At 46.1% G+C, this 13,302-nt stretch overlaps 3 protein-coding genes across 3 annotated transcripts; all 3 read right to left on the bottom strand.

Annotated features, from left to right (window-relative positions):
• PtA15_8A102 (uncharacterized protein) lies at positions 1 to 3,135 on the bottom strand (the record flags this gene model as incomplete). The annotated part of the gene is made up of 3 exons (XM_053171499.1): positions 1 to 262; positions 2,859 to 2,977; positions 3,067 to 3,135. The coding sequence occupies 3 exons, from the start codon at positions 3,133 to 3,135 to the stop codon at positions 1 to 3; spliced, it is 450 nt and encodes a 149-aa protein (XP_053022756.1).
• Positions 3,136 to 9,065: 5,930 nt separating this feature from the next.
• PtA15_8A101 (uncharacterized protein) lies at positions 9,066 to 9,950 on the bottom strand (the record flags this gene model as incomplete). The annotated part of the gene is made up of 5 exons (XM_053171498.1): positions 9,066 to 9,090; positions 9,172 to 9,328; positions 9,376 to 9,481; positions 9,726 to 9,849; positions 9,919 to 9,950. 5 exons carry the CDS (start codon positions 9,948 to 9,950, stop codon positions 9,066 to 9,068), a joined length of 444 nt encoding a protein of 147 aa, XP_053022755.1.
• A 625-nt stretch (positions 9,951 to 10,575) lies between these two features.
• On the bottom strand, positions 10,576 to 13,100 carry PtA15_8A100 (uncharacterized protein; the record flags this gene model as incomplete). The annotated part of the gene is made up of 2 exons (XM_053171497.1): positions 10,576 to 10,693; positions 12,994 to 13,100. The coding sequence occupies 2 exons, from the start codon at positions 13,098 to 13,100 to the stop codon at positions 10,576 to 10,578; spliced, it is 225 nt and encodes a 74-aa protein (XP_053022754.1).
• Positions 13,101 to 13,302: the final 202 nt, after the last annotated feature.

Raw genomic sequence — 13,302 nt, 5'->3', positions numbered from 1 at the left:
TCAAGGGCGTTGTTGGTGCCTGGCCAGTGTTGGGTGGTAAGGACCTAGTTGAGTGGGGTTCAGGGGGTGCTTGCTGGTGATTTGAGGGGTGGTAGGCAAGGCCGCGGGTGTCGTGGCGCGGAATGGGCAAGATTGAGGGGAAAATGGTTGATGATGCCTAATTTCAGGGTTGAGTGGCAAGGAGGGGTTTTTATGTGGACTGCCGGGGTCAGCCAGGTTGGGCAGGAAGGTGGCGCTTATGGTGATTGAGGGCGGAGGGTTTCTGGGGGTTTTAGCACAGCAAATGGTAAGGAGTTACAACTGGTGAGGCTGTGTGAATTACTGGGGTCTGGTGACGGTCAGAATGTCAGGGAGAGGCAAGTCTGTGGACTGTGTGGGCGGAGGCTGGATCAGAGAATGATGTATGTGTGTTAGATGGTGATGGGTTATTGAGGGGGGGGGGGGGGGGGGGGGGGCGCTCGTGGGCAAGGGCCCTGGTGATACTGTAAGTTTTGGGGTGACGCGGGTCCGCAAGGGGCAGTGCGTTGGTGCGTCCGATTTGACAGTGCGGATATATAAATAGGCAGGCAGGAGGGATGCGGTGGAGGCCAGGGGATCCGGTTTTGTCCTACCCCCTCCCTGGAGCCCACTAATCACTTGATTAGGGCCTCCTTGATCACATTTTTGACTGACCTTTTTTTGCCTGTTGCTCCGGCATGGGCTGGAGGGTCAATCCGAGGTGCCCTCCAGGGTGTTTGGGGATTAATTTCAACTTTTATGGGATTTTTCCTAATGAGCACAGGAAAAAACTTTGATCTTGCCTTCTGTGTTTCTGCGATTTTAATAAACTTGGATCAGTGTGTATATATAGTGTCAGCTGGGGCAATACCAAGACTAATGTCTTCTAGCTACGCCGGCTGCAAACGGTAAGCTACTGGGGTAGCGTTGAATATAAGAGCACGGTTCATTATTGAAGGGATTTCACGAGAAGACCGCAGAACAAATAGGGCACAGAGATGAGCCTTTGGGCTCGAGAGAGGACAGTGAGGGGGAGAGTGCTCACCGGATCGGCTCGGATAGTGGGCGCGGAAAAAACAGAGGAAGAACCAATGAGTTGATTGCTATGTGCTAGGCTATGTATATATAGACTAAGTACATTGTATCAGCTTGTGGGTGTGAGTGAAATTGAATATTCATAGAAGGGAATGGAAACAGATGAAACTCGGGGAGAGATTGGTGACAGTCAAGGGATCACAAGCAGAGCGAGCGCGCACAAGGAAACACAGTAGTTGGAAAGCTGATTGGGCTAATCTAGACAGGGATCAAAGTCACATGGCTAGTAAGACAGGAAGCATGACCATTCTAAAAGGAAACATCAGGTGTGACAGGCATAAGGTAATATGAGAATGACAACCAAGAGCTCCGGGAAGACAATGAGGCAGAAGGAAGAGATAGAAATCCAACAATTATATTGAATGCCAGCTAGGAAAAAGAGAAGCTAAAATCTTTGCAAGATTTTCTATTACGGAGGGGCTTAACTTATATAAGTCAAGGGTATTTAAGTGCCCTCCGTCATAGATTCAGGGCCTGCAGTACAGGGGTGTTTGAAATGCCTGATTCAGCGGGGGCCTGAGGTACAGGTGTAGTTTGCTGGTGTAGCACCTTCGGATATCTGGGGAGATTCCAGATGATAACTAAGAGAAAGGGGAACTCACTGATATGTCTAGAGTCCTTTTTCCTTGGAAAGAGGGAACACGTCAAAAGGGCGCGCAAGGTGAAAGGTTGTGAAGCAGTGAACTTCAATCTGATTAGGGTTCTGAGAAGGGGCAGTTTTATTGAGATGTGAGTCAAGAAAGCGTACACGGTGTCAGGGATTGGTCTGGATGAAGATCGGCCTCTCTTCTTAGCAGAAAGGGTTCATCCTTTTATATCTTAAGCTCAAGGTCTTTTTTACCGTAGAGCTGTGAGTTCTGTAGGGCGAGTCTTTGATCTTTTGGGAGCTCATCTCCCTGACAAGAGAAAACTGTTTACATAACTCTTGCCACAAAGATGAGCGCTTCTTACATAAAGTTACTTTAAACTAGGATGGGCGCTTGCAGACATAGTTGCAACATCACAAACATAGTCGCAACAGTCACTCGCGGTCATAGCCCTTAAGCAAAAGTATGACAGTAACTTGCGACATTGTCCGGCGCATTGATGGTCACTTCAGGACCCTGGAAACCCCCTATAGATGTGGGTAACCGAAATCCAAGATTTTGGCAAAATTCATACATTAGGGGGTATCAAATATGAACAAATCCACCATTATGTAATTGACTGGTTTGAAAAAACCCATCATTTTTAAACATGCTGGTCCTTCTTCTACCCCATTTTGGGATCCACTGGTGAACCATTTCATTTTTGGCTAAGTGACTGGTTTCTAATTGTGGATTTCTCATATTTGATACCCCCTATTGGGGGGCACCGGGGAATGGCTTTTTTTGGCTGATTCATACATTTTTGTGCCTGTGCCTGGGGCAAAATCGCCCCGGGGAGCCTGAAGTCCCCAAAGGTAAGCGGGGTTCTGTGGGTTTTAGGGGATTTAACTGAGTATCAGCAGAAATCCATACATAAATTACATTTTTGGTGCGTACCCTTTTGGGTTCCAAACCCCATTCATACCAATTTTGTGCCTAACATTTTGCAAAAAAATGTAAAAATTCATACATTTAGTTAACCCACTTACATCGGGGGTTTCCAGGGTCCTGTCACTTCCATATTTGCCTTCTAGCCAAGTCTAATTTGTCAACATAGTTAAATCAGCATGAAAGAGCATAATAGTGTTACTTTTACAAATTAGTTGAGTCTTGAACAAGAACTGACACTTAGAATCCCACACTTTCACTTGGGCAAGAGGCATGTCTGGCTTCAGTTTGAGCACGTCTGCGGCTGCCGTGGTAGGAGCATTTGTGGACGTGATGTGGGGCTCGCCTGATTCTGGGGGCTGGTCTCCTACCTGGCCCGCAGCGGCATTATTGGTGTATCAAAGTAGGTCTGCATGAGCACTGTATTGCACAAAACACTTGGTGAAGTAAATACACATACATCTTCTGTGGATTCCTTGCTAAACATTTTCTCAAGTTTGGCTGCTGTGTCATCTAGATCTAAGTCCATCGCCCCCTCAACAAGAGATCCGGTCCTGGCAAGCAATGAAGTCAATGACAGGCCACTGCTTCCCACCTGAATAATTATTGTGTCCTTGGTTGGAGGCTTTGCGAGATTTCCTGAGGGATCGGGCAGATTGGTCGCAGGTTGTGTGGCTGAACCCAAACCATTCCATTTGTTGATCGGATTCCCGTCATTCACCCTGGGGTGGGGCTTCAAGCAAACGGATGACAGGCAGGCCGGCCATGCGTCAAGCCGGTAAAACTGGTGGTTGAGGATCAGATATAGGTGTGGCAAGACGTCACAAAAAAATAGCGATAATAAAAAATGTATGAAGATGAAGGGCAAGGAAGGACTTGGACCATGGCCTCGGCTACCTGGACGGAGTGGTTGAAATCGCGCACTACAAACTGGCAAGCTGAAACAATTCTGTCAAGGATGGGGGAAGGGGTGAGAGAGGCAAAAGAGGTGGCAAGGGCGGGGGCCAAGTCCCGGCATTCTGATAGAAGTGGTGAGCAAGGGCAATGAGAGTGTCAATTGCACAGATAAAAAAATTTTGGCATTCAACTGCCTGCAGGGACAGCTCAACCACCCCGGGCGGCCACACGTTGGTTTTGTTTAGGTAACAAGACTGAGGTCTCTTGAGGGCCGGCTATCCCAAACATGATGGGTGGGCAGGGTGTTTGAGGTGCCCCTGCAGGTGGTCAAGGATGAATACAACAAATGATAAGCACAAACACTGGGGCTGGTGAGATCAAGAGGTAGGCAGACAGGCAATTATGACTGGGCTGGTCAAAGTTAGTATGTAGTCATGCCAGAGGACAAAAGTCAAGGTACGAGGTGATGCTTGCGCTTAAGGCTGAAACACGCTGTGGAAGCTGTCAAGGCAAAGCGGCACTGGCAATAGTTGGGGTGATGATTGGCAAGCAAACGGTGCAGTCGTGGTGGGTTGATGACGGTTGTGGTGAGGCGTTGAAATTTAGGCTGAAAGCTGCGCCTATAAATAGAGTGACCTGTGGCCAAGATGAATTGCCAGTTGACCCACTGCACTGCACTTGCAGTCAGTGGGTTGACTCAAGCACCTCCACTGTTGCAATTGCACAGTTTGAGGGTTCATTCTTGATGGCCCCCCTTTGCAATTGCCTTAAATGCAGCGCACTGGGGGTCATCTGCCCAATACTTTAAACCTCTCTAGAAGAGGATGGGTATTGGGTCCTTTTTTGTTGTTTGGGCTGCGTTTTTTGTTTTGGGGGGAAACCCTTGATTTTTGTTTTCATTTTTGTCTGTCTTTAATAAACTTAGGGCCTGTACCATAGCGGCTCAAAAAGCTGTTTTTTGGCCGGAAAACAACTTTCCTCACGGAAAACAGTTTCCCCTTGAAAACGTGTACCACAGCACCTGTTTCTGGGGGAAATCAGAACTCGTTTTTTGCTCAAAACAATCAATTTACAGAAACAGGTCTGACCCTGTTTCTCATGTGTGTTTTCCTTCTGCTGAGCCCCCTCCAAGCAAGACACCGGGGCCTCTCTCGGCCAATGCAACATGTGTATTGGTCTCTCTCTCATCTCGGACCAATGCAACATATGTATTGGTCCATCTCTCACCTTGGACCGACCCATGAGCACCTTGGACTGACCCATGATCACCTCGGACCAAGCCAACAACTCGGTCTGTCTATCCTCCCAGACTGATATTATCAGTCTGAGAGGAATTCTCTCCTTCCTCTCCAACCGATACAACTAGATTGGTTGGAGAGGAAGAGAGAGGGTTCTGCCACCAATACTATGTATTGAGTAGCTCTCTCCCCCTTCCTCTCGGACCGCTCTATTGGATTGGTCCAAGAGGAATCCTCCCCTTCTTCCTCTCTGCCCGATATACAATTGGTCCAAGAGGAAGAAGGGGAGTGTTCCCCTCAGATCAATAAATTGTATTGGTCTGATGGGATCTCATCTTGGACCGATACACAATGAATGTATTGGTCTAGTGTTGAGGACCTTCCATCCCCCCCGGACCCATGTGTTATGTATTTATGTATGTACATACACAGTTTGGGCCAGGAGAGAAGTGCAGGAAGCCTGCAGTTGTGGTACACGATTATGGGAGGCTGTTTTTACCTCTTGATAAACTGAATATTGAAAAAAAGAAAACTGTTTTCCTCGCGCGGGAAAAACAGATTTTGTATGGTACAGGCCCTTAGATAATAGGGTGCAACTGCTGCGCTGCAGAAAGCGCAGCGCAGCGGTTTTGGCATCCCGCTACTTTCAGCGGTAGCACAGCGAGAACACCCTGCTGCGCTACCACTATTTGGGCTGGCTGCGTATCTGTCCCCCACTGCGCTGAGCTAAAAGGCTGCTTTTTTTTAACGCAGGGCAGCGGTTGCACCCTTGACAGGGGGCTCAAGAATGAAGGTAGCTTGGAATACACCTTCTCATGCAAATATGTAAACAGCAGCAAGTACCAGGTCATCCAAAAAGTCCAAACATGTTTTATCTACTATATTGCATGTATTGGGATCTGGGCCAACTGAATCCTCTATTAGGAAGGCAACCTGCTTGGCTATGGGGTTTGTGCATATGAAGGATCAGGTCACAATTAGGATTTTGGGTTGTTTTATCTATCATTGTTTCATAGAGTTGCAACATGTCTGGTCAACAGTCAACAATTGGAACATTGAAAAATTAATGATAATAATAATCTGTATTGGGAAATTGGTAGGGGAGGCACTGCCTGGCCCTGCATGTTTCTTCCTCCATTAAACAGCAAGGGAGAGAAAGGTTCTGTTACAAATAGGCATTGGATTGTGTGATTTGACTCTCCCCATCTCATCAACTTTCTCATCATTGTCACCATCTACTGGGATTTCAACCACCATATCAACCAGCCAGATCATTCATAGAATGCTTTTGACGAAGATACTAGTTGCCTTGCAGCTCTTACATTATTATAGGGTTTCAGCACACCAAATTTCAAATAAAAACTATTTGTTCAAGAGATCAGAAAATATTCCAATTGGATTTACCCACGGCCCCATTCAAGAAAATGGAGAAGCAATGGAGATAGATTGTATGTCAATTGTTTCAGCTATTCTGATTTACAGATGTTGGATTAGAAGTCAAAAAAATTCTCAATTTTTCTTACAAACATTGGTTCTGAAATTCCAGCTACCAAAGAACTTGGGAACTCACGCTGTATGTCAAATTTACATGCAGACTTTGTTTAAAATTGTAAATTTTTCTTCTTTCCATCCTTAGAAGCTGAAATTTTTGAGTTTTCAATTTCAGTAAGAGACCAGAATGAGAAGGGAGATGGTATGTTAAATCTTTCATTGACATCAATTTCAAAATTTACAAGTTTTTTAGTCTTTAACTTTAATAATTAAAATCTACTCTTCAGATCTTCCATTATCCAAAAGAATAAAAAGAGAAGACTATAATGTTGATAATGTAGTTCCATCTCATTGCGAACCAGGAGAAACATCTGAGATTGGTAAAACACAAGCTCTAGAGGTCTCAATTGGTGAGGATTATATTATAATTTAATATTTGATCCAGTTACTTCCAGCTAAAATCATCAAATCCATGTCCTGATCCTTGTGTTTCAATTTTTTTTAATGAAATGAATTAGAGGGCTTAATACCAAAGCAAGATTCAAAATTACCAGAAGATATTTTGGATGGAAAAACTAATTCTTTAGGGATAGAACCCTTGAATGATCCAAAAGGGCTGCTTTTAGGAAAAGTAGAAGAAAACACTTATGTAGAGCAGCTGATGAGGTTACTGGCAACCTTGAGAGAAAATGATGAAAAACAATTTGATTTAGTGGAACAAGCAAAGGAAGAATTTTTATCAGATTCTGAGTTATACATTAAAAAGTGTGATGCTGTAAAATCAACTTTGACTGAATTTCAAGAGAAGATTTTAGAAAGTACTGTGAGGCTTTTCCAAGAGGACATCAACTACCCTGATGACCTTTTCAGTGTAATTCCCATGATCATGACTAAATTCAAAGAAGATGGAAATTATCCTAGAAAGTTTGAAAAATTCATAACAGAATTGGAAACTGAACCAATCTTAAATTTTTATCATATCATCAAGAAAAATAGAAATGGGTACAATTATAAAAACCAAATTCCAAAACTGAAAAAACAGGCAAAAACATTGATGAATATTCTACCAGATGCTCAAGCAAAGGTCACTGCTCTGGAGATTTTACAGTATCTTGATCTTATCAAGAGGACAAAAAAATTTAAATACATCCCTCAAGATCTACTCCCAAAAAAATTGACAGCCAAGCAGCATGAATTACTTCAGGCCTTTGGAGATCAGGAACTTCCTAATACACTTTGGACTTGCTTTTGAAGCAGATTTAAACTCAGTATTATTCAAACTTATTGATCAGATTTTTTGTTGCGCAGGGATTTAGTTAAATAAAAGAAACAAAACTCAAAAATGTCTTCACTCTTCTGGATAGACTGCATTGCTTATCCCTAATACACTTTGGACTTGCTTTTGAAGCAGATTCAAGCTTATTGATCAGAACTAGAGATCAAGGCGGCTACGCTGCTGTAAACTTAGGGCCCAACTGCTACCTCTATATACTTGTGTCAAAAATCAGCCTGCCATGAAGTAATCACTGCAAAAAAAACTGTGTCAACTGTGAGCAGTTGACATGTGGTAACTCTGAGGAAGCTTGTGGTCTTACACCAGCCTTACTCAAGGTTTGACTCAACCCAAGCTTCAATGCACAGTCACTGTGCACCTTGCACAGTGACTGTGCCAACAAAGACACTTGTGCATTCATGTGGAGTTACAATGGCAGCTTGGCTTGAGTATCCTGCATGTCAACTGCAAGCAGTTGTCCAAGTTTTTTTTTGCAGTGAATGGCCCAGAGCAAAAAAACTTCTTGCCTGGTGCCAGCAGGTCAAGTAGAATTTTCATTTCCACACTCACTATGCAAGATGCACAGTGACTGTGCATTGAAGCTTGCTTGAATCATCATTGGACAGAGTGCAAATAAGACCAAAAGCTGCCTCAGAGCTCCTTCACCTTGACCGGTGGCAGCTGCTTGACTTTTTCTTGTAGTGTGAAAGTTTATTTGGTGTTTATACATGTCAAATGCTTGCAGTGCAACTTTTTCTTGCAGCAGGAAGGTATAATCTTTCACCCATCTAAAAAGCTGACTGTATGAAATCAATTGATTCAATATTTCATATAAGAACATTGAAAGAGTAATTTCACAGATAAGATTGGATATAATTTCCACTTCATGAGAAAATTCAAGTACAAAGATAATCACTCATTTTCCCAAAACCAGATGAATTTTCTGCATATTTAGACATTACACCTGAAATCAGCCCACAAATATATACTTTCCCTTTATAAAGCAAGGTTGGCATGTCTGCTCTGATGGTCAAACCATAGCAAGAGAGAGAAGGAGAAATGGGTACAGAAGAATTTTCTGTTGAGAGAGATCACAGAGACAGCCTAGCATATATACAATGCATCCAAAACAAGTGCAAAAAAGCAGAGAAACAAGAGAAAGTAGTGGTTAAAACTCTCTAGACATACACAGGAAACAAAAAAAATACAAAGAGAAGATAATAAAAACAAGGAGATGAGCAAGCACACAGTTTCTTGGAATGGGAAGCAGTGGGCAGATGCCAAACAAGCCACCGGCCTCCAGCACCCATTGGGCCCTAAAGAACTTGTGTTGGATCTTGTCAGGATGGGCACCTTGATATTACCCGCTATGTTTCTACATTCCAGGCTGAGTCTGAAGGAGACATAAGGGGGAACATAGGGGTTAGGGGGAAGGGGAAACATTTGCAGAGGAAGCGTTCAACACCAACAAGTGGATGTGGCCAGTGCAGCATTGTAAGGGCCCTTGAAGTATGGGTGCCAGACTTGTTTGTTGACAACGCCAAAGGCTACTCCTTGGGGTCAGGCAAAAGATGGAGGCTGGGGCCTTCCAAGGTGTGAAAAAGCGAAGGGACTCATCAACCCTAGTGTACCCAGACAAGCTCCCCTTGTCAACCATTTCCAGCACTCTTCAGCCGGCAATGGGTTTGCGGTGTTCCGGCGCTGCCAGAGAGCCTGGGCGCCGGTCTGGCGCTGGGCATCTTCTGTGACGCCTTTGAGACAGACAAACATACTATTTTTGATCTCGTCCTCACATTCGTCGTCGCTATTGGTGGCGGGGGCCTCTGGAGGGTAGCACCTCTCGTACTGAAGCCTGTCCAACAGCCAGTACTTAGATGGTCGGCCTCGAACTCGGAGAAGCGGGTCTTTTCAACGAGATAGTCGAAGAGCTTGGGGATGAGCCAGATGGAGTGTTTTTTGGCAATGACCAAATAGAGCTGAATGACATTGGGATTGTGTAGACGGCTGTGGTGGTTTGTTTTGTGGGTGGGCAGGTGATGATGACTTGAGGATGTGTTTTATGGCGACCCGCGAGCTTATGAGGCGATGGATGCCCAGTCTGGCGGCACTGAATATTTCTGCGAGAAGGTGAAGCAGATGATTGAGATGAGTGAGTGAGATGGGTGTGTGAGATGAGTGAGTAAGTGAGTGATGAGTAGGGCAAGGATGGAAGTGACTGACCTTCACCGATGACCCTACCAAGGGTGTATGTAAGTGGACGATGACCTTGAGGGATGTTGGGCGGGCAGAATGAGCATGTTTATCTTGGCAATGCCGGCCTTCTGGCGGGCTATTGAGACTGGCCCTAGGAAGGCCTGATTATGAGCCTAGCGGGATCTGAGCGTGCCGTGACATAGCGCCAAGGGAGGCGAACAAAGAGTTTGATTTCCAGGATGATTTCGACATGAGTCGAACAAGCAAACCAGCCACGATATCACACCAAGAATCAGCCTACTCCTCCAGCCATCCGACCACTATCTGTCGAGGAAAAAACCAAGCGGAGAGCTTGACAATGGCAACCAAGAGATGTCCTAGCCGGTGCTGCCCGTCGTCAGAGGAAGAGAAATCTTAGACTTTGGAGCAGAGTGGATGGATGGCTTGGAGGAGAGGACGTACCTGGGTCTAGATCAAATGAGGATGTGTCCAGTTGTTGCGCACACCCGGGGATTCTCTGCACTGTGCGGGTTTCTAAAGGATGTACCCGCCCACACTACCACAGACAGCATCAGCTTGGGCTAAAAAAGAGGAGAGGGAAACGCCAACAAGATCCGCCGGACCTTTCATTGGCAATAGTGGATGGAGAACGAAATGGCCTACTGTTTTGATTTTTTTTGTGCGGTAGTCAGGAGAGATGGATGGGGGTCTGGAGCGTTGCCGAGGTGATAGGGGAAGGCTTATCTGTGTTGCTGAGTTGGTTTTGGCTGGGAAGGGTACAAGCTGGTGGTTCCGTGGCGGTGGTGTTGTCGCCTGGGCGCCAAGTTGGCGGTGATGGTGGCCTTGTTGCCATGGCATCGTATTTTGAACGGAACCATTAAACCAAGTCCAACTTGAAGTCAAAAACAATGTCGTGGTTGAGAGTTGCAGACAAAGCACATTCGGCCAGGGCTTCTCCTGCTATCGAGGTCGCCACCATTGTGTCGCCAAGACAGCTGTTGGATGAGAGAAATCAAGTCAGCCATAATACACATAGCAATTGTGGAAGATTGAGGGACCAGACAACAAACAAGCCACTGAAGCTACCTCGGCACCGAGTTAGTACTTGTTGATTGACCACCGCAGCCTGGCGAGAGCAACGAAAGCGCCCAGGGAGATCATCCAATGGCAAGGGCACCGCCTAGCGGTGGTCAGAGAATGGTATAGTCTGGTCAGGTCATGCAACAGTTGGGAGGAGTTCATCGTTGTGCTCATGCTTACATATGTATTGAGTGCTTTTGCCTGCAATGGCCATCGTGGCACAACATTGTTGTGTGTAATTGGGAGCTTGGCAACGGCCTAATGGTTGAAACTGGGTACCAGGGTCGAGGCTTCGAGCTGGAGGGGAGAAGTCGGGCAGGTTTGTTGTGTCTGAATGGCTATTTAATGAAGCCTGATGAGTAGTATTGTTTACCCCAGGCATCCTCTGCCGCTGTAATTCCAGCGTGCGGTTTGTCCTCAACCCCCTCCGCTGCTGCACTTGCACAGTTTGAGGGGCTCTACTCGGTGGCCCCCCTTTGCATAATGCCTTTACTGCGCGCGCTGGGGGTCATCCACCCACTATTTTAAACCCTGCTAGACAGGGATGGATAGTGGGTCCAGTTTGTGGTATTTGGATTTTGTTTTTGTGATTTGTTTTTTTGAAAGGGGGAACCCTTGCATTTTTTTTTTTTAATTTGGTTAATTTTTAGGGGGAACCCTTGATCTTTGTTTCTGTGTTTCTCTGTCTTTAATAAACTTGGATTTATGTTGCACAGGGATTTGGTTAAATAAAAGAAACAAAAATAAAAAATGTCTTCACTCTTCTGGATAGACTGCATTGCTGTGCCTTGCTTATCCAAGTATATTAAAGCCTCAGATTTGTAGAAAAAAAATTCAAGGGTTTCCCCTACAAAAGAGCAAAATACAAAAAAAAAATTCAAAGGTTCCCCGTTTTTTAAAACAAGGGAATACAGGCTCTGATTCAGTACACAACAATTGAAAAACACAAAGAACAAGCCTACAACATTCACAAAAAAGAGCCCGCAACCTACCACCCAGTGCAGCAAGCTGACACACCGTGGCCCAACACCCATCCCTGTCTAGCAGGGTCAAAAAGTGTTGGGAAGAAGACCCCCAGCCCTCAAGCACAGGGGGGTCCACGAATATCCCCCACCAAACTGCGCAAGTGCAACAGCGGACGGGGGCGAGGCAACCCCCCGGCTGGAATTACAGCCGTGAGTCGCCTGGGGATCCATCCCTCCACAAACACCCGCCTTTTATAGCCACCACCAGCCCCGCAAGCCGCACCCTCCATGACTCAAAGCCTCTGACCTGCCATGGCCTTCCCCCCACCCAAACATGGCAACAACAACCAATACATCATACCACGCCACCCAGGTCCCTCTCAACCACAAATGCCGCGCGACCCAAAGGAACTTAGCTAACAGGTTCGTGGAGCGGGTTCTCTCCTATCTGTCCCACTCCCCGCTTACAATCTGCCTGCACCCGTTTGTAGAACCACAGCAAAGGAAGCTGCTGTTCTACAAACGGGTGCGGCTTATCCCGACACCACAAGAATGCGAGTACGGTTGGGTCGGGGACGCATCCGCAAGTTTTCGGCATAGGAGTGTTGATAGGTCACCGCTGGTCTCAGTTGAGGTTGAAGGAAAACTGGGCTGAGGCGTCGCCTAGGCGAACGATCGCCTGGTTAGAAACAGTCGCGATAAGGATTGGTATACTAATGCTCGCGGAAATGCTTGGTACAGTTCGGGGGTCCAACTTTGTAGTCTGGACTGACAACACCACGACCGAGAGCTTCCTCGTCGCAAGGAAGTGTAGGGACACCCACGTTAACGAAGAATGGAAGCGCATCCAAGCTTTGTTGGTGCAAGTACAACTAGACGTCACGCCTAAACGGGTTGTTTCAGCGGATAACGCCGCTGACAATTTGTCTCGAGGAATAAGAGGACCACATGAGGCAAAGGACAGGGTCTGGTACACGATCCCTGACGACCTGTCTCCTTTCATGTTTCACGCATGACCGCGACCCCTACTACCGTGTGATCCATCATGAGCCCTTTTGTTGTTTCTTTTTGGTATTTATTCAGGCTTGCCAAGGCACTGTTCTCTCTCCAACCCAAGCATTCTCTTTGGTGGCTATTACAATTATTATTTTCCTTCCAACCATTCTGTTCGCTCCGTTTCCGCCGGAGTAGATAGTACCTTCATTTTCTCTTTCCATAGTCATACACATCAGCCGCTTATGCCCAACAACCCTGTCTCGATGTCGCTCGTGACAACGGTGAGCCGGTTTGATTTCGCCGGTTTCGACGCATTTCTATCCAACGGGTCCTCAACTCTCATGCTTAGTGTTGCAAACATGGTAATCCTCGATGGTTGGAAGCGGAGTACCCTTTCAGGATACAACGCTGCCGTTAAGAAATTCCTCAAGTTCTGCTCCACGACCGGGGAGACCTTCGCGGAGCTACCTATGTCGGAACAGTCCCTGGAATGTTTCTGCGTATGGGCAGGCAGAAACAGGTTCACTGACAACCCCGGGAAAATCAATTCTCTGTCTCTAAGG

This window comes from Puccinia triticina, chromosome 8A (genome assembly GCF_026914185.1).
Source record: "Puccinia triticina chromosome 8A, complete sequence".
Taxonomy (NCBI): domain Eukaryota; kingdom Fungi; phylum Basidiomycota; class Pucciniomycetes; order Pucciniales; family Pucciniaceae; genus Puccinia; species Puccinia triticina.
This window is presented reverse-complemented; position numbering and strand designations above follow the sequence as displayed.